Consider the following 24,574-nt stretch of genomic DNA (forward strand, 5'->3'; position numbering starts at 1 on the left):
TATGTAGTGTCTCTACTGTCACACGTCTCCATGCTTTAATGTTCAAAAAGCTCTTTATTTTTCTCATACTGCCTGTTCTGCAGCACCTCTTTTCACCCTCTGTCTGAAACCAGAGCCCAGTCTGCTCTGATTGGTTAGCTGGCCGGCTCTGTTGTGATTGGTCAGCCGCTTAGAGATGTCCCGCCCCTTAGCCTATCACGTACAATGTGTTTGAGTGCTTAGCCAATAGAAGCCCCAGAGTTACATTGTGATGTCATTATGTTCCTGAAGTAAACAAAGGAGTCCTATAGAGTGGTGCAGTGACGCGTCCTAAAACCCGGAAGTAAGCTGCGCATGGGTTCCTTCCGGTTCCCTCGACAAAAAAGCAATGCAATTTCTCCATAGGATTTTGGATCATAAATCTAATCGATTAGATTTAGGATTTGAAAATGATAAAAGTAGGGTAGACATGTGGAGATTATCCGACTGAACAAAACGTGATCCGTCTCTTAAATGTGTCTCAACCACAGACCTTATTTCCAGCTTTCCCAAATCCTATGGAGAAATTGCATTGCGTTTTTGTCGAAGGAACCGGAAGGAACCCATGCGCAGCTTACTTCTGGGTTTTAGGACGCGTCACTGCACCACTCTATGGAGGCGTTTCAGGCAGGGGGGGGGGGGGGGGGAGAAACTCCCTCTGGAGGGGATTTTAACCTTTGCAGACCATTTACATGCACACAAATAATTATAATAATAATAATAATAATAATAATAATAATAATAATAATAGGGCCCCTTTAACCACTTCCTGTGTCCAAAAATTACAAAGCTTTCACATCCTTGTGTTACAAATGGACAAATGGACTGAACTTGTGAAAATATATTAATAATACATCCTGTTTATTGTGCTATTTTTGAAATGTCTTAATCAGTTTGGATGTTTTGGCATGAATTATATGTTTAGACAAACTTTTTAGGCGTTAATTCATCAAATAATTCTTCAGTTTTGCTTCAAGTTCACTGTCCTACTGTTGCAGTATTCCTATTCATGAATAATGTATTTTTATACATCTGTGTGTAACAGCAGGAACTATTAACCCTCGTTATTCGACTGCCAAACGATCACTGATAGCAGAAACTATTGAGGTAAGAGTTTAATCCATTTTATTTGCTAATTATCATATCATCTTCGTATTAACCTGACAAGCTGTTGTTCAATGTTATCTGCCTATTGTCGTATTATCTCCGCATTAGCCTGACAAGCTGTTGTGTTTATCACCAGGTGGATATTGAGCCTGCGTCCAGAAACCAGCAGGTGGTCGGAGGAAAGAAACAGAAGAGGAAGAGAACCAAGAAGGAGGTCGCCAAGCCCCCACGCAAGAAGAAGAAAGGTACAGCATGAGGATTTAAATTCATACCTGTGACTGATGGACGTAAGACTCGAGACGACTGACAGATTGTGTGTTTTTTTTTGCCTTAAAGAGCCAAAGAAACGCCTGCCGGCTCACGACGAGGCCGACCACCGAGCTCTGAAGATGATGACGAGGCAGAGAGTGTACTGGTCCGTGCAGGAGGACTCTCTGATGATGCTCTGCAGAGTGGCCTCCAACCTGCTCAACAGCAAGGTACACACACACACTCACACACACACACACACACACACACACACACACACACACACACACACACACATATACACACATATACACACACAGACAGACATACATACACACACACACAAAGACATACATACACACACACACACACAGACATACACACACACACAGAGAGACATACACACACACACACACACACACACACAGACATACACACACACACACACACACACACACACACACACACACAGACATACACACACACACGCATGCACACACACACACAACAAAATTGATCAAATTTATGTCTGAAAATATATATTTCAGGTTCATTTGTTTAAATAATAATAAAACATATTTTAAAACACTGTGACATGAGCAGTAATTATACATGTTGAAGACCGTAAACAATACAAACTAATGTTACCTACATTTTGAACACGTGTTTCGGTCCCAACCTAACACACATGTTGTCTTTGTGTTTCAGTTGAAGAGGCCGTTCGTACCGTACGTTGTGGTCAGAGACCTGCTCCACGCAGAGTTCGAGATCTCGATGGATAAAACATCCGTCGCTGTCGGACGTCGAACACGATACATCCTCAAAAATCCTCAGACGCTCCTGAACTACAGGTAGGAACACGAGCTTGATAAAACACACATATTTATTTAACCCAATCCTGCAGATTTCTGAATGAACGCTGTGTTACAGGATCTGTCTGGCTGAGGTGTATCAGGACAAACCTCTGATGAGCCTTCTGGAGGAAAACAAACCCGCCGATCCCAGCATTGTCGAGGTCTGGCGCTTATATTTTTAATCCGATATAGATGAGAGTAACATATGCGTCACTTCCGGGCAAAAGTGACGGCTCCGCCCACTTTTGGGGAAAAACAAAGCTGTCAATTCAAATTCTGAAGTTTTTGCCAATCCGATTCAAAGAGCCCGATTACGATGGCCAGAAAGGCAAACTTCTACATTAAGCCATTGGAAATTGACGATCGGGCTCGATATGTGGTTAAATATAGCAGTAGGCGATCGATATCCATAGATGAGAGTAACATCTACGTCACTTTACGGCCCCGCCCACTTTTGGGGGAAACAACGCTGTCATTTGAATGGCGATCAAGCCTGAAGCCACAGAGCTCTTCTGTTACTGTCCTTTTTTCTTAGAGGAAGTACAGAAACACTGAACTCTGGATTTGTTTTAATGTTTGAGGTGCAATAAACGACACAGCAGCTTTTTGGCATGATAACACAATTATTTTCCGCCTCGCTCATGAGAGTAACAGCTGGTGAAAGTGTTTTCCCTCAACATATTTCACATTAGAGTTTCTTTGTAATTTGAGTTAGTATCTTTTTATTATCAGTTTTTATAATTGTATTAACGCAATATTTGGAGATATGATTTGATTTAATAAATGATCATATTAAATAGACTTTATGTAATATTTCTGTCTGTGTCGTTTCAGGATTGTGCAAAATCGTTCTTGGAGTACGCCCGGCTGCTCCGACAGAAGTTCAGCTCTGTGGTTCTGAGCGCTCGGGAGATGATCATGCCCGACACAAAACGCCAGCTCTTCTCACGGTAAGATTAGGAGGTGGCGCAGTGGATAGAGCCTTGGTGTTCGGATCAGGGGGTCACAGGTTCAAACCCCACTGCAGTCAGCATGTCGTTGTGTCCCTGGGCAAGACACTTCACCCCAAATTGCTCCTGTGGGGATTGCCCACAGTATTGAGTATGTAAGTCGCTTTGGATAAAAGCGTCTAACAAGTAATGTGTGTGTGTGTTACAGGTTCAAGGTCTCAGCGATAGAGAGTGGAAAACGTGTGTCATGGAAAGACAACATCAACTCGTGAGGAGTCAATTATATTTCCTTTTTCTGAATACATTTAAATTGTCATGATGTGAGTTAATTGATTGTGTGTGTGTCTGTGTGTCGTTGCAGCAAGAATGATATTCATGCCATAGTGTTACAAAACTTGATCCAAAGCACTCTGGCCATGACCAACAATCAGATGAAGGCGTCCAGATCCTTCCAGGTACGGCCATCTTTAATTTACCTCCTTCATTTACACCGGCACACAAACTGAATCACAATTACAACAACAAAAAACTTGTTCCAGACATAAAAATACAGGTTTAATGAGTGGTTATACCATTACATGTAACATTTATATAAAAAATAAAGAACTAATAAAATACACAGAGCCACGGAAAGTCTTAAAAGTTTAAAATTGTTTGATTTTAAGCATTATATTTTCAAAATGTACAAATATGCTTGATTCAAATATAGTTCCCATTACATGCAAGATGTTTTACACAATCAGTTGTTTCAATACAAAATCTAAAATATTTGAAATGAAACAATCCCCCCCTATTTTCTCCTGGAGTCTCACACCAAAGACAAAACTCACTGGTTCAAGGTTCAAGGTTCAAGGTTCAAGGTTCTTTATTGTCAATCTGACATAGCTACAGAGTAATTATGTAGTTGAAAATCTTATGTCACAGGCTTCTCCAACAGTGCAACATAATAACATAATAACAATAAGAGCAAGAGCAATACAAAAAGAATAATAGTTATAAAATAAAATAAAGTGATGATGTGGAATAGTGCAGTACGAGTCTATATACAAGTTATTGGAATGATATATATATATTAGGTATTAGATACATACTACTGAGTAGCAGATGAATGTTTGAAGTTGTTTCAACAGTTCAATTTTTTAACAGTCTCACTGCCCGCGGGAAGAAACTGTCTCCGAATCTTCTTGTCCTTGCCAGGATGCTGCGGTAACGTCTGCCAGACGGCAACAGAAAGAACAGTTTGTGGCTGGGGTGATGGGGGTCTTTGATAATCCGTAGTGATTTCTTCCTGAGCCGCTGTGAGTAAAGGTCCTCCATGGATGGCAGCTCCGTCCTGGTGATGTGCTGTGCAGTTTTCACCACCCTCTGTAAAGCCTTACGATCGAGGTCGGTGCAGCTGCCGTACCAGGCCGTCATGCTGCCAGTGAGGATACTCTCTATCGTGCACCTGTAGAAGTTGCAGAGTATCCTGGAATCCATTTTGAACCTCCTCAACCTGCGGAGGAAGAAGAGCCGCTGTCGAGCTTTCTTGGTGATGGTGGTGGTGTGAAGAGACCATGTCAGGTCCTCAGTGATGTGGACCCCAAGGAACCTGAAGCTTTTGACTCTCTCCACCGTAGTCCCATTGATGGCGATGGGGGCGTGTCCCTCTCCCTGCTGCTTCCTGTAATCCACAATCAGCTCCTTTGTTTTGCTGATGTTGAGATGGAGGTTGTTATCCTGGCACCAAGATGTCAGGTTTTCGACCTCCTCTCTGTACGCCGTCTCGTCATCGTCTGTGATCTGGCCGATGACGGTCGTGTCATCAGCAAACTTCACGATGGTGTTGGAGCTGTGTGTGGCCACGCAGTCGTGGGTGAACAGGGAGTAGAGGAGAGGGCTGAGCACGCAGCCTTGAGGGGCACCGGTGTTTAGAATCAGGGTGGAGGATGTGATGTTTCCCACCCGCACTGCCTGGGGTCTGCCCGTCAGGAAGTTCAGGATCCAGTCACAGAGGGCGCTGTTGAGCCCGAGGTCTCTGAGCTTGATGGCCAGCTTGGAGGGCACAATGGTATTGAATGCTGAACTGTAGTCAATGAACAGCATTCTCACATATGTGTTCCTGTTCTTCGGGTCCAGGTGTGAGAGGGCAATGTGGAGGGTGAGGGCTATGGCGTCGTCTGTGGACCTGTTTGCTCTGTAGGCAAACTGCAGGGGGTCCAGAGATTCAGGGAGGGAGGAGGTGATGAATGATTTGACTAACCGCTCAAAGCACTTCATTATGGTGGAGGTGAGTGCTACTGGGCGGTAGTCGTTGGGGCAGGTGATGATTGTCTTTTTCGGGACAGGAACGATAGTGGAATGTTTGAAGCATGTCGGGACTACAGACTGCAGCAGGGACCTGTTGAAGATGTCTGTGAACACCTCTGCCAGCTGAACTGCACACACCCTGAGAACACGGCCAGGGATGCCATCAGGTCCAGGAGCCTTGTGTGGGTTAACCCTTTTAAAGGATTTACACACATCTGCCCTATTTAAAACAAAAGGGCAGTGTAGCTCCTGGTCCCTCTGTACCTCCACAGCCCGGCTGCTCTCAAAGCGTGCAAAAAAACTGTTCAGCTCATCTGGGAGAGATGCGCACGCAGACACTCCCGCAGCACCCCCCGCTGCTCCTTTGTAGTCAGTCATTGTCCTTAGTCCCGCCCACATATTCCTAGTGTTACAGCCTTTGAAGTCAGATTCCACCTTGTCTTTGTACTGTCTCTTTGCATTTTGAATTGAGTGCTGAGTGCTTAAAGTGAGCACTGATACCCCTTTCACACCAAGGCTTTTCCCTTCTAGCTCCGTGCTAGAGCTTTTCTGGTTCAGAACCGGTTCTTCGGTTTAGCGCCGGCTCTTTTCACACCGCTCAGAGCCCGACTGGTGCTGCCGCTGCTGCGTCATGACGTCACAGTTTACGTCGCTGAGTTTCTCCCCAACGGAGCTCACCTCACAACAACAACGGGCCGGGGACTGTGTCGGGTCGATGATCGTGTTGCTTTTAATCATACGAAGCCAGATTAAATTAAATAACGACTTCTCCAACCTTATACTTTTCTCCAGAGTGCCGTGGTTCATTGTTTATTAATGTGTTTCAGCGGCATTTACCGACCGCTGCAGTGCTGACTGCTCTTCAACGGGAGTGTATTCTCCCGTTAGCTCCGGGTTAGCTCACACGGCTCTAAAGTATTCACTGGCTGACTGTCACACAAGCAGCTGATACATATCCCCAGTTCCCCTTAAGTGAATGTGTGTCAGTCTGAATTGACGGTGTTTGGTGTCAGTCTGAATTGACGCTGTTTGGCATCACAACGCTGTTATGAAAGTTTCTCTGGTATAACATGGGTGATGTTAGCATAGCAACCGAAGCTAAACTGACTACTTGCTAAGCCGTTTTATACAGGCACTTTTTACCGGCGTATTTTTCATTATGATTCTACTTGTGATAGTCGGACATGACAACCTGTGCAGCCCATGTATTGATTCCATCCGATAGCTGCTATAATAACAAACAAAACGTCTGCCTGCTCTCCACAATGATCAATAACAGCGAACGGATGGTCAAAGTAAGGTACAAATAAACAGAATCACACGAAGCCTGGTTAGTGTTGCCTGACTTTATAAAGTGTGTTTTTTTTAACAAGTGTGTGGTTGCGTTCTAGTCACTTTGCTCAGCACTACTGCTGGTTACAACTTTTATTTGCCGTACTCGCCTTAACTGTTATCTCAGGTTAATCTCGCCCCCCTCCGACGTAAGCGGTTCTTGCTTCTACACGGACAACTTTTTGGTGCTCGAAACGAACCGGATTCCGGAGCTTAGAGGCTTGCTCCGCTGCGGTGTGAACAGGAAAACCCGGTGCTTTTCAAGCACCAGCACCGAACCGGCCCCGAAACACCGTTGGTGTGAATGGGGTATGAGTGCTTAAAGTGATTCTGTGTATTCAGTTTGTTTGGCTTGCACTTGGGGTATGCTGTTATTGTGTGTAATAGCAACAGTTTAGATGTGGAGATAAAGAGTGGCTAGACCATCTTGATTTAGTTCCGTTTACTCTTTGATAACGTCACAAACCCTGAAGACTGTGGAGGAAATTCTTAAGAGAAACTGATAAATGATTCATGGACAAAGTTTGTGTTTTGTTATATTCAATAAAGTAATAAAGAAAGTCAAAGTGAAATCGATCCCAAATGTAGGAACAGAGCTACTTCATCCTCAGAGGATAGAGAAGTTCTGCACCCCAGCTTACTGTCACACTATACAGTAGAGATTAAGGCCCCGCTCACACGGGACCGTTTGCGTTTATGCACAGTATGCGTATTCAAAAAAGTCTTCCTGTTCAAACGAGGCCGCTGGAAACGCTGTAGTACATATGCCGGGACTGTAAGTGGCGCTGTAACTTCCGCCAAAATACACCAAAAGCCGCGAAGAAGAGCAGCCCGAGCAGCCCCGCCACAATGTTGCCATGGCTACCCTTCTGTTTAAGCCCCGGGGTGTATTTAGCAACATGTAGTTCATGTAATTCTCCATGTCCACTTGTTGCTGATGGTTGTGGTAGAGGAGCTGTAGATTTTGCACTAATATCTGTAGCATGGTCAGTAGCAGTAGCACTAGCAGTAGCTACTGACAAGAGGAAGTGTGTGGCGATTGCTGGTATTCAGCGGGATATAGTCATTTCCTCAGCATATGGATAAATGCAACGGGGAAGTTAACTGAAAGAAACCAAGAAGCACGTCTCTGTGGAGAGGACGGCTCAGAAAGAGAGATATTCTCTACAAACACCGGGTGAGATCCACCTTTGTCAATATAATGGATCAATGCATGAAATCTGACTCTGTTTATTTTGTTTAAGGAGTATATTGGGCGTTAACAATTCTGGTTTGCCTTTTATAATATTATTTCATTCAAGAACCCCTTGTGCGTTTAATTAACACAGCTATTTTTGATAGTTGCTACAGCAGTGAGCAGGAGAGGTGGGGAGAGGCGGGGCTATCGCTATTTTTTCAGGAAATATTCGTATAGAGGTGATTACACGGACTTGGTTGACCCCCCAGAGCGTTTAGTTTGCAAATCTATCCACCTTGGGACCCGTTATTGTTTGTGGGGTCAGTTTCTATCGGCCTCGTGTAAATAATAGGGCTATACGCACGCGAAACTATGCAGATACAAGCAGTTTTCTCCTCGTGTAAACGGCGCCTAAAGCCAACTGGTCCCACCCTTAAATTCCCTTAGGCATCATCTACACATCCCCACCATTAAACCATAAAACCCCCTCGTCCTTAACCATTTGCAAATCCCCCTTTTACACTTCCTTTTGCCCTCCTGAAATGTCTCTGTTAAGGCCGCTACACACCCACCTGAGACCAAAGAACGCGTACCGAAGGCGTCCTGACTTTTCCCGACTTTTACGTCAGCTACGTCGCCTGCGTCGGCTACGCCGCTCGCCTACGAACACACCGCAAATACTTCAGTCGACGAGTGGCAATAACTGTCCTTACCAGCAGGCAGCGGTAGTGTGAACAGCCAATCAGAGTGATTGCTTGGGCCGACTTTCTCTGACCTCCCGCGGCCGATTCAACATGTTGAATCGGCCGCGGGAGGTGTGAAAAGTGGCCGTAAAGAGACGACGGTGCGGGACACACCAACCTGAGTAGGGCGCCGCGAATGCCCGACTGCCTCTAACGGCCTCTGACTCCCAAAATCGGGCTGGTGTGTCCGGGCCTTTAAACACATACAAGACTAAAAATACAATTTAACAGTGTAAAAGGCAATCAGAGTATAAGACTATATTTTTTAAATGATTATATGATAATTTGACACGACAAAGACAAGTCTAAACAGGAGGGTCTTAAGATGCTTTTCAAAGGTGTCCCTCGTCCCAGTCTATTGCTTTCACAGTTCTACAATTGCAGATACACAACTCACGCTACCCTCTGTTTATCTGTCTTCTCCCTCAGACCTTCCACATGTACAGTAAGTATAACCAGGAGATGCTGTGCCAGGCGTTCATTCAGTGCAGGAAGAGAGGGCTGGTGAACCGGCGCCGCATCAATCAGGCGTTCGGACCGAAGAAGAACCGAGCGCTGCCCATCCTGCCCATGTCCTACCAGCTGTCCCAGTCCTACTACAGGTACACAGCAGCACAACGTTCAACTCTTTTTGTCTATAATTTGTATTTCAGTTGATTTCTTAATTTTAAGTATGTCATTTTACATGTTTTGTTTTTTGTTTTGTTTTCTGCCGAATTTTATTCCATATTTTATTCCTTTTTATTCCATTCTACTTCCAAATACTGCTATATTTTACTACATTTTAAATTATTTCTATGTATGCACCACGACATCAAGTCAAATTCTCGTACGTTTACATTTCTGATAATTGAATGAATTATTTATATTATTTGTCTTCTGGTTTCATCACAGCTTTATATTTTGTTACTGTAAATTTGTAATTCGACATGTATATTTTCTACTTTTGTTTAATGCTATTTCATTTAGGGCTGCACGATATTGGAAAAAACTGACATTGCGATTTTTTCCCCCTGCGATATATATCGCGATATGAAAACATACAGGAATTGAAGAAAATAAAAAAAATGTGTCCGCAAACCATCCTTTCTTGAACTTTAATGCTATACAATTGGTATTTTTTTAACTATATTTAACCGGATGAAGGATTTTAGTCACGGACGTCTGGATCTTAAGTTATCAGAGCAACAAGCTGAGCTAGCTCGGTTAGCAGCGCCGAACTGAAACACATGAAACTACTTTATTCAGTGTTTCTACCTTTAATCACCGTCCGTTTGCTTTGGAGATTTGATTGTGATTGGTGGTTTGCTGTCACTCACGTACCCCTGACATGAGAGCCGCGCGAGTTTTCCTTTTGTAGCAAGCAGCAAAAGAATTGTAAAATGATGTGTTTGAGTTCATTTGCCTACTTAATATCGCACGCCCTAAAAATTTAAAATCGCACATCTTGCTTTTAGATTTTGGCGCAGTGGGTTAGAGCGTTGATCATCAGATCAAGGGGCGTTGGTGAACTCCAGTTCGAAACCCGCCTCGGCCGCCACTGCGTCAGGCCGTTGTGTCCTTGGGCAAGACACTTCACCCAAATTTGCTCCTGTGGGTAATGTCCACGTAATGACTCTTACATGTCTAATATGTGTAATGTGTAATTGTAGAGCGCTTTGAGCACCTGCAAAAGCGCTCTAATAAAAAATGTGATGCATTATTATTTATTATTATTATATCGCGATTATCGTCACGACACGATATATCGTGCAGCCCTAATTTCATTTCTATTGAAATGTTTACATTTTGGAATGTTTATTTATTTAAATTTGTAATGTACAATGCCATGTCTTTTTATGCTGCTGCAAGGCAAAACATTGAAAATTGGGATCAATAAAGTACTTCTTATCTTCTTATCTTATGTAACATGTAAAAGTACATGTTGGTTCTTGTGATATGATTGAAACACAAATATAAATTCCTCTAAAAGCTGTCTTAAGCTTCTGTTGTTGTTCTGATTTTAGTAACTGTGAATATTCATACGTTTTTGACCATTCCTCTCTTCCTCCTCCCAGGTGTTTCTCGTGGCGTTTCCCTAACTCGTTGTGCACCGACTCCTTCCGCTTCCTGAGGAGTCTCATCAACAACGGGACGTCCGACGACAAACCCGTCACTGCGTTCTACAATGAGCCGGAGAACAGGTCGGAGAGCGGAGACGTGGTAACGGAGAGAAGAGCAGCATCGGAGAAGAAGAAAAAACAAAACAAACGGGAGGAAGAAGGACCAGAGAAGGAACCAGAGAAGGAACCAGAGAAGGAACCCAGTGACTCTACAAAGGAGGGAGAGAAGGACCAAAGTAAAACGGAAGGAGAAGAGGAGTTAATGGAGGTGAACGAGGAGAAAACTGAGGAGAAAAACAAAGCAGAGGAACAGAAGAACCAGGAAGACTCGCTCACAGCTGATTCTACTGAAGATCCCTCCAGCAGCGAGCAGACGGACAATCCTCCACCCAGAGAGGAGTCTCCAGATGTTGCTGCTCCTCAGATAACTTCAGATGAGTCTCCAGATGTGTCTGCTCCTCAGATAACTTCAGAGGAGTCTCCAGATGTGTCTGCTCCTCAGATAACTTCAGAGAAGTCTCCAGATGTGTCGGCTCCTCAGATAACTTCAGAGAAGTCTCCAGATGTTGCTGCTCCTCAGATAACTTCAAAGTCTCCAGATGTTGCTGCTCCTCCGATAACTTCAGAGAAGTCTCCAGATGTTGCTGCTCCTCCGATAACTTCAGAGAAGTCTCCAGATGTTGCTGCTCCTCCGATAACTTCAGAGAAGTCTCCAGATGTTGCTGCTCCTCCGATAACTCCAGAGGAGTCTCCAGATGTTGCTGCTCCTCCAATAACTTCAGAGAAGTCTCCAGATGTTGCTGATCCTCCAATAACTTCAGAGAAGTCTCCAGATGTTGCTGCTCCTCAGATAACTTCAAAGTCTCCAGATGTTGCTGCTCCTCCGATAACTTCAGAGAAGTCTCCAGATGTTGCTGCTCCTCCGATAACTCCAGAGGAGTCTCCAGATGTTGCTGCTCCTCTGATAACTCCAGAGGAGTCTCCAGATGTTGCTGCTCCTCCAATAACTCCAGAGGAGTCTCCAGATGTTGCTGCTCCTCCAATAACTTCAGAGAAGTCTCCAGATGTTGCTGCTCCTCAGATAACTTCAAAGTCTCCAGATGTTGCTGCTCCTCCGATAACTTCAGAGAAGTCTCCAGATGTTGCTGCTCCTCCGATAACTCCAGAGGAGTCTCCAGATGTTGCTGCTCCTCCAATAACTTCAGAGAAGTCTCCAGATGTTGCTGCTCCTCAGATAACTTCAGAGAAGTCTCCAGATGTGTCTGCTCCTCCGATAACTTCAGAGAAGTCTCCAGATGTTGCTGCTCCTCAGATAACTCCAGAGGAGTCTCCAGATGTTGCTGCTCCTCCAATAACTTCAGAGAAGTCTCCAGATGTTGCTGCTCCTCAGATAACTTCAGAGGAGTCTCCAGATGTTGCTACTCCTCAGATAACTTCAGAGGAGTCTCCAGATGTTGCTGCTCCTCAGATAACTTCAGAGGAGTCTCCAGATGTGTCTGCTCCTCAGATAACTTCAGAGGAGTCTCCAGATGTGTCTGCTCCTCAGATAACTTCAGAGAAGTCTCCAGATGTGTCTGCTCCTCAGATAACTTCAGAGAAGTCTCCAGATGTTGCTGCTCCTCAGATAACTTCAGAGAAGTCTCCAGATGTTGCTGCTCCTCCGATAACTTCAGAGAAGTCTCCAGATGTTGCTGCTCCTCCGATAACTTCAGAGAAGTCTCCAGATGTTGCTGCTCCTCCGATAACTCCAGAGGAGTCTCCAGATGTTGCTGCTCCTCCAATAACTTCAGAGAAGTCTCCAGATGTTGCTGCTCCTCAGATAACTTCAGAGAAGTCTCCAGATGTGTCTGCTCCTCCGATAACTTCAGAGAAGTCTCCAGATGTTGCTGCTCCTCAGATAACTTCAGAGGAGTCTCCAGATGTTGCTACTCCTCAGATAACTTCAGAGGAGTCTCCAGATGTTGCTACTCCTCAGATAACTTCAGAGGAGTCTCCAGATGTTGCTACTCCTCAGATAACTTCAGAGGAGTCTCCAGATGTTGCTGCTCCTCAGATAACTTCAGAGGAGTCTCCAGATGTTGCTACTCCTCAGATAACTTCAGAGGAGTCTCCAGATGTTGCTGCTCCTCAGATAACTCCAGAGGAGCCTCCAGATGTTGCTGCTCCTCCTATAACTCCAGAGGAGCCTCCAGATGTGTCGGACATGCTGCAGTTCTGCATGGAGTCCCCGGGGGGAGCGAGTGGAGTCTGCCTCAGCCTGATGTCTCTGGGACTGCTGAGTGTCTTCATGTCCATCCCCAAACAGGTGGTGGTGGTGGACAGCAACCTGGTGGACAACGACGTGGTCAAGAGGTGAGGAATAATCCGTGTGCAAACATTAATTGTATTGTGTTAAGTTTACAGGAGATTGTACAGGGTTATGTGGGAAGCAATTAAAGAAAATATATTTAAAAAACGTGTAATATATACTGTATATGACAGTATGCAAACAATGTAAACAACTAATGCATTTCCATAAAGGAGTAGGCACTCTCATTGTTCAAAGAAATATGTCATTCTCATAAATAATATGCATACAAAAACGTCGATTTAGTGTATGTTAAAAAAACTGAAAGATGTATTGTACACTTATAAGATCCTAACCTATCAATAAATAAATATAATATAATATAATATCCGCTAAAGATACTGAAATTATTTGGCACCAAAAATGTAAAGTTCCCTTTTTGTCTTTGGCATCTAAGATATTTCATAATCTGGACAATTAAATATATAAGAATATATAAGACAATATAAAGTGACAGTTGTGGAAATGCTGTCAATAAAGTTGAGGTACTTTTTTTTTCCAGTTTGGTGGCGCTGGAAGAAGAGGACGAAGATGATGATGAAGGTGAGGATTGTGAGGGGAAGAAGAAACTGGAGGTGAAGTCACATCAGGCGTCTCACACCAACTACCTGATGATGCGTGGATACTTCTTTCCTGGCATAGGTAGAGTTTTTATTTTTTCACTTTCTTCTTAGATATGTGTTTTCTGCTTTTGGGTGTATTTGTGTCCTTAGTCTCTGCAGGATTGGAAGTCAGTTATTATTTTAGATACTTCATTTGAATCGCTTTGCACCGGATTAAAGAGGGTAAAATAAACATCTTTGGTAAAGGCACAGAAGCTTTGGTTTATATTTTCTCAAAAGGTCCATATCTAATGACGTTTTAAGAGATATTAGACACTTATTAAAAAAGAGAATCCCTATTCCTTTGTAATTTAATTCGGTAAATTTGACTTGGATAGAAAAGTAAAAAATACGGTTTTTATTTACAGACAAATTCTCTCTTTTATGTATATATATATTCAAAGCTCAAATGAGAAGTGAAAATGTTTTAATGTCCACTTTGATTTATCAAGAAAGAATGTCAAACAATCTCTTGTTTTATCAACTTAAAGTGGACCTATCATGCTATATTATAATAATATAGTGTAGGACCATACCTATATAAGGCATATTTATACTTTTTTTTTTTTCAAAATACCAAACCGATCATGCATTTTAGCCATGCCTCATTTCGCTCAATTTGACATTTTCTAGCTCTGTTTTTGCAAGGGCTGATTCTGTGAGAACAGCACCACCTACAGGCCTGGCATATGTACTACAGCGTCTCCAGCGCTTTCGAACGGCACTGGCCGTGGCTGTCTCCTCCTGATTGGTGGAGTTGGCCCAATAGCCGTAGCGCCACCGTCCTGACGTCAGGACAGTGTTCAAATCTGGATCAGTTTTTATCAGATCCGTTGCAGCCCCTTTTTTAGAGATTTGGGTATGGAGGAAAATAGAGAGGGTTGTGTTTTCTGACACTTGGTGAGTTCCCTGGAACACCGGGGACACATATTCATGTATAAAAGACGTACAAAAGTGCATTTTGCATGATAGGTCCCCTTTAAATGTCAAGTTATTTTTGTATTTCTCTGTTTTATATGGTTGTCAGTGTCTAATCTATATATTACATCTATTTAATTATTCAGAAAAACTTAAATAAAGATGAATCAATAAATAAAATAAAAGTAACATTCTGCCCTTGTAAAAATATGAATTTGTTTTGTTTGTAGTGAAAATCCGTAACCTGAACACTCTGGATAACATCGTGGTGGAGTCGTGCATCATGAAGCTGCAGCTGCGCAGCACTCCTGCTCACCAGCTGTTCAATACAGAGAGTGAGTATCCACTGTAATGTAACAGAGCTGCTCAATCAATCAACACTTTATCTACATCTCAATATGGACCAGTGCAATATTCAAAATGCAGCATGCACACAGTATTCTGTCATAGTAAAATATGTGAATGAAGTATCGTGGTGTTGCAGAGAAGTCCCAACCTACTAACTTTTCTACAGACATAACAAAAAAATCAGGAATGCTAAAATGATCTATTATGTAATTTATTTACTTTTATTTTATTATTTTGTATTTGTTTTTTAATAGCTAATTTGAATAATAATTAGGAAATGATCAAACAATTTTTTTTATTTTTTTTTATTTTTTTATTTATATTTATTTCTTATTTCTTTCAAAAGATATTGTGAATAATGTCTCGACACAAATCATAACGCAATGCAATATCATTCAAAATGATCTCAATTACTTATTTTTTCCAGCACCACTACCAAGTAATACACGTACAAACACAGTGGGTGTTTCTCAATGTCGAGGATGCTTCCTTGGTAGGACATGTCTTCCGAGTCACTTCCTTTTGAAGCGAGGCAAGAATCCTTCCTAGCCTCGGAAAACGAAGACTGGTGGAACAGGCTAACAGGTGTGCGTCATATGCGAGGCAAAGCATTGTGGGGATTTTAAGACCGCGGAGGATACACATGTGCAGCCTCGAAATGTCTCGCTACGTAGGACACCGGGCTCGGTAGAATTCCGAGGAGCCTGGACATTGGAACAGTCCTTCGGTGGGACTCGATGACGTAGCATCCTTGAAATAGTGGCTCTGGAGCATCCTTCCTCGACATTGAGAAACACCCACAGCTTCATTTATAAAAAAGTAATTATTTATTTCCTTTGTCTTCATTTTTAGACTCTCCACCGCTGGACTTGTCTAAATGCGGTCCATCCCTGCTGCCCTCCGTCCTCTCCTCCTCCACCCGCTCTTCCTCCTCCACCCGCTCCTCCTCCTCCTCTCCCCACAGTGTGAAGGAGTGTGAGAGGCGTTTGGTTGAGCAGAGAGGTTACACTCCTCAGGACGTTAAAGCGTGTGCTCAGCTCAGGAAGAGTCTGGAGGCAGCGAGGGAGAGCGGTCTGGGGGTCCAGGACCTCTACGAGACTCACGCTCAGCTGCAGGAGGCGCAGGGGGGCCGAAGCAGGAGCCTGCAGCGGTACCTGAAGGTAACACGGACAAACACACACAGTATATTTGATAGTAGGGCTGCACAATTATTCAATTAAGTCAAAACAGTTGTGAAAAATCGTTTCAAATATTTTTAGTGTAAGCAATAGTACAGACTTCTTTGGGGTGGAAATCATGCTTCCCTTTTTCAGCATAGAAGACAAACAGATAATAAAGAAAAAACATTTCATGACAGGAATACCATACTTAATGACATACCTAATCATAGTGGGAAAGGACATACAAAATAGTATATATATAATACAAATAAATAAATAAACTTAAAGGGTGCAAATGAGCCCAGACTGCCCCCAAATTGTGAAAAATCAAGAAAGAAAATTACATTTGATTTAGATTGTTCAAAACAACAAATCATTGTTTTACATAAAGTATAAATAAATAAGAAATTTTATTTCGCCTTAAATTTAAGAAAAAAATAAAAATGTTTATTATATATATATATAACATAATTATTCAACTAATAAATAAAACATCTATGTTGTTTGGTAACAATCAGTTTCCTTGTTTCGTCTTCCTCAGTGTTTTTTTATTGAAGAACAGGCGCAATCATACAAGGTCACAATTGAGACAATGATCTTCATCCATATTCCATATTCCAAAGTGAACTGTTCATTCACTTTGAATGGGGTGACGTCAAGTTTTGCCGAACTGCATTGTGGTTCCGTCGCTTCGCCTCCGTTGCTCGCGCTGAAAGTTGAGAAAAGTTCAACTTTTCAAGCGTCGGCAGAAGCGCCAGACAATCAAATCATATGCCAGTACAAGCTCAAGCCAATCAAACCGCGTGCTTGTGTGTCCGGGGCGGGAGATTAATGTGATTGGTTGTTGGTTGCACGCCAGACACGCCCACCGGCAAGCTTCAACGCGACGGAACCGTGTGGACGCACCGTTGGAGTATATTTTACCTTCTCAAGTTTCAGAAAGAATACCAGGTCTTTAAGCCAAATAGAGTCAAATGGGGGCTTAGGGGATTTCCAATCTAATACAATTCTGTGACGAGCTTTCCTCAGTGTTTTCCCTGATCTTTTTATTCCCTTCTCTCTCCAGGAGCTGCAGGAGGAGGGCCAGGTGGTGAAGGTGGGGGGTCTGGGTCCTCGCTGGGTGCTGATGCAGCACTCTGAGCCCTGGCTGCTGACCGTGAAGCAGCCCTCCAAGAAATGGCACGAGTCCCGCCTCAACTCCAACAGAATCCCCTTTCTGGAGAAGAACCACAACATCCCCTTCATGCGCATGAGAACCAGGCGGGAGGTCCGAGAGGAGGAAGAGGAACCGCCGGCGAAAAGATCAGCTTTGGAAAAACAAGGAGGCGAAGATGTAGCGGGATCATCGAGTGACGCAACGGGAGAGAAACCAACTGAGGAAGAAGAGCTGGAGAGGAAGAAGGAGGGAAGTGGGGAGAAGATGGTGAACTTGGAAGAGGAGGGAGGAGAGGTGGTGCTGTCTGAAGAGGAAAGCGAGCAGGAGAAAGGAAGGGAGGAGCTGGAGAGTGAGGAGAAACAGGAGGGAAAGAAAGATAATGGAGCAGAGAGCATGGAGGAAGAGGAATCCTCTCCATCAACAAGCCCGACTGGTGTGGAGAAGGGGTAAGTGGGAACTATGACTTCTGATCTCATGGAATTGTATTTCCCTTTTATTTTTAACTTTATTTAGCATCAACTCTAGTAATTAGCTTAATGAAAAATATGTTTCCCTTGGGTCCATATGAAAGGTATTAAAACATCACATTCTTGATCATCTCAACAAAACAGAAAGAAACAACAATAAGATCACATTCATTATATGAATGTATTATCTTTTCAATTTACACACGGCATCTATTGCACGTCTGTCCGTCCTGGGAGAGGGATCCCTCCTCTGTTGCTCTCCCTGAAGTTTCTCCCATGTTCCCCTTTAAACTGTGGGGTTTCTTCTGAAGTGTTTCCTTGTACGATGTGAGGGTCTAAGGACAGAGGGTGTCGTATTGTCATACTGATATTCTGTACGAACTGTGAAGTCCACTGAGACAAATGTAACATTTGTGATATTGGGCTATATAAATAAACATTGATTGATTGATTGATTGATTGATTATATCACAATCACAGTTAATAAAATCAAATAACAGATTTATTAAAATAGGCATGTTTACACCACAAATAATACTGACCTTCACATGCAGAGTATTAACGGAGCCTAAACTGATTTAACATTAAAATAACATCTTAATTTCTTTAAAAACTGATTCTTTCCGATCATTTATTCCATTTTGAATATCCTTATTCTTTACAGTTTTCTATATGTATATATTTACCGATATGAATATATACTGGTTATTTTTTGGTCTATTTTTAACTCATGTGCAATGCCTTGTTAACACGATGCTTTGATAAAACAATTTAGACATTTTGGATCAATAAAGCAAATCTATTTTAAAGGGGACCTATCATGCAAAATGCACTATTTGATGTCTTTTATACATCAATATGTGTCCCCGGTGTGTCAGGGAACTCACGCAGCGTCAGAAAATAAAACCCTCTCTCTTTTCCTCCGTACCCAAATCTCTAAAAACGGGGGTACAACGGAGCTGATCCAGATTTGCGTCCGATATGACGTAATATCGGAAATGTAGGCTGGCTTTACACCCACGGGCCAATCAGAAACGTTGCTATCAGAAACAATGCCCGAGTGTTTTGGACGTAATATGGTCGGTGTTTACATTAGCATCGCTAACACTCAGAGCTAACCTGTACTGGAGAGAGCATGGCCCGTTCTCATGTCATCAAATGTCCCTCCTCGACTCCCCTCCTCGACTCCTATCCTCGAGACTTAGTCCCGCCCACAGGAGATGCGAGCGGAGGAGCCGAGGAGGGGAACCGAGGAGAGAGGAGGGGAAGCAGCAGGCGGTTAGAGAAATGAGAACTCCTCTCCTCTGAGCGGTCATTTTAAAGAGACGTCCATTAATGATGACAGGAGGCACAGCAGCCCTCTGTCTGATGGACAGATGTGTTCATGACCACTTATATATTTACTTTTAATTCATTCACAGTGCGGTATAATGAGACAATAACAGGCTACAGATGCGGACATACACACACACACACACACACACACACACACACACACACACACACACACACACACACACATATATGTATATATTTATATAAATATATACAATTTCAGAATCAAACAGAGCACTCTCATAATAACGTAACACTATCAGAGACTGGATATATCCCCCCCCCCCCCCTCTGGTCGCTACAATGAGGGAAATAAATGACGGGCCAAAAGTTTTATTGACAAGTATTACAAGTAAGCAGAGGACACCAAACCAACTGAGACCTGTCTGTCCGCTGCATCTACGCACACACTGCACCACACACACCTACACCACGCACCTACAGCTCCTAAAGCATATAATCAGGCTACAGCCGTTGTGTATTTTATTACGTGAAGCACTAAATGGTTTTCGAAAAATATCGACTTTGTTTGTAGATATCTACTAAACTAAAGCAAATAAAGAGAGTAGGCCTGTTATACTGAGTGATATGATATATATTATACACACTGCTCTGCTTTCTGCACGGACCTCACAGCTGTTCTCACTGTAAACATCGCGTCGCGATGAAAGCAGTTAATAAAATAATATCCAGGGGATGCATGCAGAGCTGTCATTGGCTGAGATAAGTCCGGCCGTGCGTCTCGACCATAGGTCTCGACTCTTTGAAACATCACTGTTGCCGGAAATGCATCCACGAAGGAGCCGTGGAGGACCGTGGAGGACCCATCAGTGTATCCTCGGTTATAGCTCCTCCAGAGAGCCTCCTCGACGCTCGATGCTCGGTCCTCGATGTGCATTTCGAGAAATGAGATGTCCTTCAACATGGCGCGCTGAAATTCATTTCCGGGTCACTACCGGAGGACCGAGGAGTCGAGGAGTCGAGGAGGGACATTTGATGACATGAGAAAGGGCCCCAGTGTGTGAAGAAGCAGGAAATAAAAAGGAACTCACCTTGTGGTATAACCGGCAAGAGAGAAAGCCTTTGAGCTCCATACTGTTTCAGAAATAATCCTTGATAATCCATGATATGGCGTTTCATCACGGCAGTATTTAGTTTAGACAGTAGCTGCCGGGTCCCGCATGAGCTCAGACCCCTCCTTTTTTATGTTTTATCACATTTTTGAGCTTTATACCCCAAATCAGCACTTTTGAAACAGGAAGCGAAATAGAGGGATATGAGGCATGGCTAGAATGGGTGATCTGTTTGGTATTTTGAGCAAAACACTTCATAGACATGTTTTTTATATATTTTATATATCTGAGACCTATGCTATTGCCTAAAAATAGCATGATAGGTGACCTTTAATGTTTAAAGCCGAAATTGCAGTGCAGATAAAAGGCAAAGAAAAATGAGAAGACTAACATTTAAAATAAAACACGGTAATAAAATATTATAATTTCATATAAGTAAACAAGTAGCAGTATTTGGTTTTAGGTAAAACTATGACTTATTGACTTATGTATTTCCCTTTTATTTTTAACTTTATTTTAAAAGGCAAAATAAAATGAGAAGTCTAACATTTAAAATAAAAAGGCTAGCGCGATAATAAAATATAATAAGATAAGATAAGACTTTATTTATCCCGAAGGAAATTGTTGTGCCAGAGTAACAAAAATACAATAAACACAGCAGCATAATAATAAAACAGTACACTAACAATTAAAGAGCAATTCAATATCTACAGGAAACATAGACGGTCACATAATTAATGTAAATATTACCAGTATTTAGTAGTGCAAAAAAAAGTAGTGGCAGATACGTAATTGCACGTTATCATAGCACATTATTAATAATAATAATAATATTGCACAAGTTCACATCTACGGTTAAAAAAATCAAGTAGCAGTATTTGGTTTTAGGTAAAAACACGTGCTGTGTGTCATGTCTTTAAATGTCCGTCTCGTCCTCACAGGGAAAACGTGAGCTTCATCAGCCGGCCGTGGCGCATGGTGGACGGGAACCTGAACCGGCAGGTGTGTAAGGGCATGCTGGAGGCCATCCTGTACCACGTGATGTACCGACCCGGACTCACGCAGCAGGCGCTGGTGGAGCACTACAAAGACGTGCTGCAGCCCATGGCCGTGCTCGACCTGCTGCAGGTACACACACACACACACACACACACACACACACACACACACACACACACACACACACACACACACACACACACACACACACACACACACACACACACACACACACACACACACACATCAATAACACACACACATCAATAACACACACACACACACACACTCTCACACATCAATAACACACACACACACACACACACACACACACACACACACACACTCACTCTCACACACTCTCACACATCAATAACACTCTCACACACTCTCACACTCACACACACACTCTCACACACTCTCTCACACATCAATAACACACACACACACTCACACACACTCTCACACACTCTCTCACACATCAATAACACACACACACACACTCACACACTCACACACACTCTCACACACTCTCACACACTCTCACACACTCTCACACACTCACACACACTCACACACACTCTCACACTCTCACACACCTCTCAACACACTCTCTCACCACACACCAAAAAACAAACACACTCACACCACTCCTCACCATCATAACACACTCTCACACACTCACACACACTCTCACACATCAATAACACACTCTCACACACTCTCACACACTCACACACACTCTCACACATCAATAACACTCTCAGGCACAGGGGGAAGAAGTACTGAGAGATTGTACTTTAATAAAAGAACAAGAACAAGAGTGTAGGAATACTCTGTTACAAGTCAAATACTTTAGTCACACCTGGAGTAAAGTTCATAGTGACATTCATAGAAGCATGCTTTTGAGCACCAGTCAATCCTCAAATCAAATGCAGAGCTAAATCCCAGGTCAAATGTCATAAACGATAGGGGGACTTTTCAAGGTTTCAAGGCTTTGTGTACATAGCTACAGTGTAGTTATGACAATGAAAATCTGAGGTCACAGGCTCATCCAACAGTGCAACAACAATAAAACAGATAAAAGTGCAAGTAAATAAAATAAAATACAATATAGTAGAAATAGTGCAGAATAGTCTATATACAAGTAATTGGAATATTGATATATATATAAGTTGCAAACAGATGGATGTTCTTTCAAAAGTGCAGGTGTTTAACAGTCTTCAGTGAGTGTTATGTTTTGTTAAATGTTTGTTCCCTTGTATCTTATCAATAATATTAGCTCTTGTTGATGTTGCAAATGGAGCTGCTGTCATGCAAGAAAAATGTCAGACTCAATCTGACAATTAAGTATTATCGTATCGTACAGAACTTCTGTCCTAGTGTTTAACTGGTGTTTTCAGCAGCTTGGAGCCAAAGACACATTTTCCTTCCAGATCAATAAAGTATTTTACTCATTTCAGAAAAATGCTTTTATTACATTTTGTCAGAAGAAATGTTAAGATCGTGGTGAATTGCCATTATCGGAATAAAATATGTGTTCCCTTTTCTTTTGATGAAATTACAGTATATCTTTTACAAAATCAAAGGTCCAGGATGTTTTGGTGCATTAACGATTTAGGAGTTTTAGTTATATTTGTTATCATGAATAGCAATTATTTCGGCTGGGATAATTGGGGTGTCGTCCCATGCGTAATCCTTTTTGTATTTATTCTAAGTACTATAATTTACAGCACACACAATCCTTCTTTACTTACTTGTATGTTTGTTAAACTGTTTGGCTATTAAGTAACTTACATTTTCTCAACAACGGCACCAAGTGACAGCTTCTCCTTGTTCACTGTCTGCTCTCCAGGCGCTCACAGACTCCGGCTGTGTGATGAAGAAGACTCTGGTGAGAGCTGCTAAACCTTCGCTGTTCGCCCGCGCTGTGAAGACGAGCAGTGAGACGAAGGCGATGATGGAGGAACCGGACTGCGTGTTCTACGAGCCGACCATCAGCTGCTGCCTGCGGCTCGGCCAGATGCTTCCCAACGAGCGACACTGGAACAGCTGCATGCCCTGAAGTCATCCTGGAGCATCAGAGACTTAATATGGCTTTTAAAGATCAAGTTTAAAATGTTCTCGCCACAACCAGTATGTTGTGATAAACCTAAAAGATTTGATTTGACAAAATGTTTCATGGCATCAGGTTATTTAACAGATTTCACTTCTGGTTTTACAGAACAGGGATTTCTTTGTACATTTATTTGTTAAAACCTTTCGTCTGTGTTCCTTTTTTGTGTGCTGTTAACATTAATAATAAAAAGAATAATGATTTGCATTCTGACTTTGTCTTTTAGATAAGTAATCATTTTTCACAAGAACAGCGTAAGGGCCCGTCTCCACATAACTCCTTTTTCTGATCTCCAGCGTACATAGTCGATTTTCTGAGTGCTTCGCCTCTTTTGAGTTATTAATATTTCAACTTTTCAGAAAAGCGACGGTGTAGAATTTGCATGAAAAGCTTGTTTTTGGCCGCGTCGGTCCGACTGAAATGATCATAACAAAGACCCAAAAGGCTGGTTTTGGAGTGGATCAGCCCATGGATGTATAAAGGAAACTGGACACGGCGTTGGAGGCGGGACTCGTTCATTCCAAGTCTCCAGGAAGTGCGCCGGATGTGGATGCAAACGATCGTAGTGGCCAAACGTTGGTGCAGTATACAAAAACTAGCTGCACCTTTACCAGCTTTGATAACACTTTAATGATCAATAATTATAAAACATATCGTATATATTATTCTGAAATGGACCAATCTGCATAATGACTACTTTAGTATATTTTGATGCTAATACTTTTGCACTTTTACTTAAAGGCAAGGCAAGTTTATTTATATAGCACCTTTCAACACAAGGCAATTCAAAGTGCTTTACAAAAATGGAAGACATTAAGAAAATGGCATTTAAAATCAGTCATTAAAAATAAAAAATAAAATAAACATTAAAGCTCCCATGTCATGCTTTTCCGGTTATTACCCGTCCCCTTGTGTGTTATGAAGGTTTTTATGCATGTAAACGGTGTGCAGAGTCAAAACCCTCAAAGTACACCCTGTAGCGAGTAAAACTCTAACACAGAAAATACCTCCCCAAAACGCCTCGTTGGAGATACGTCACTGCCCATTTGATTCTTCCGGGTACCGCATGATGTCATGCGGTACCCGGAACGAAATGGACCAATCCCGAAGAGCTATGGCCACACCAGCAGCGGCGTGTTCCTCCTCCAGAGGTTCGAAGAACCGGCATTTCACAGACGAAAGCTTCCAAAACATTGCCCAGTTTGAGGCCGGATATGCACAGCTTGTTTGGA

The 24,574-nt window shown here is 42.6% G+C and overlaps 1 protein-coding gene across 2 annotated transcripts in view; it reads left to right on the forward strand.

Annotated features, from left to right (window-relative positions):
• Positions 1 to 23,549, forward strand: part of LOC117481975 (general transcription factor 3C polypeptide 1) — a 43,515-nt gene extending 19,966 nt beyond the window's left edge. For both annotated transcript variants that reach the window (XM_034129920.1, XM_034129921.1), the window contains exons 25-40: positions 1,064 to 1,125; positions 1,262 to 1,370; positions 1,462 to 1,604; positions 2,083 to 2,225; positions 2,305 to 2,389; positions 3,063 to 3,178; positions 3,387 to 3,446; positions 3,540 to 3,633; positions 9,149 to 9,321; positions 10,777 to 13,173; positions 13,671 to 13,810; positions 14,919 to 15,023; positions 15,889 to 16,196; positions 17,263 to 17,798; positions 21,169 to 21,355; positions 23,082 to 23,549. In XM_034129920.1, coding sequence (XP_033985811.1) covers positions 1,064 to 1,125; positions 1,262 to 1,370; positions 1,462 to 1,604; positions 2,083 to 2,225; positions 2,305 to 2,389; positions 3,063 to 3,178; positions 3,387 to 3,446; positions 3,540 to 3,633; positions 9,149 to 9,321; positions 10,777 to 13,173; positions 13,671 to 13,810; positions 14,919 to 15,023; positions 15,889 to 16,196; positions 17,263 to 17,798; positions 21,169 to 21,355; positions 23,082 to 23,291 — 4,868 coding nt within the window. In that variant the 3' untranslated portion in view covers positions 23,292 to 23,549. The remainder of the gene's footprint in view (positions 1 to 1,063; positions 1,126 to 1,261; positions 1,371 to 1,461; positions 1,605 to 2,082; positions 2,226 to 2,304; positions 2,390 to 3,062; positions 3,179 to 3,386; positions 3,447 to 3,539; positions 3,634 to 9,148; positions 9,322 to 10,776; positions 13,174 to 13,670; positions 13,811 to 14,918; positions 15,024 to 15,888; positions 16,197 to 17,262; positions 17,799 to 21,168; positions 21,356 to 23,081) is intronic.
• Positions 23,550 to 24,574: the final 1,025 nt, after the last annotated feature.

The sequence above is a fragment of the Trematomus bernacchii genome, unplaced genomic scaffold (assembly GCF_902827165.1).
Source record: "Trematomus bernacchii unplaced genomic scaffold, fTreBer1.1, whole genome shotgun sequence".
NCBI classification, from domain to species: Eukaryota; Metazoa; Chordata; class Actinopteri; order Perciformes; family Nototheniidae; genus Trematomus; species Trematomus bernacchii.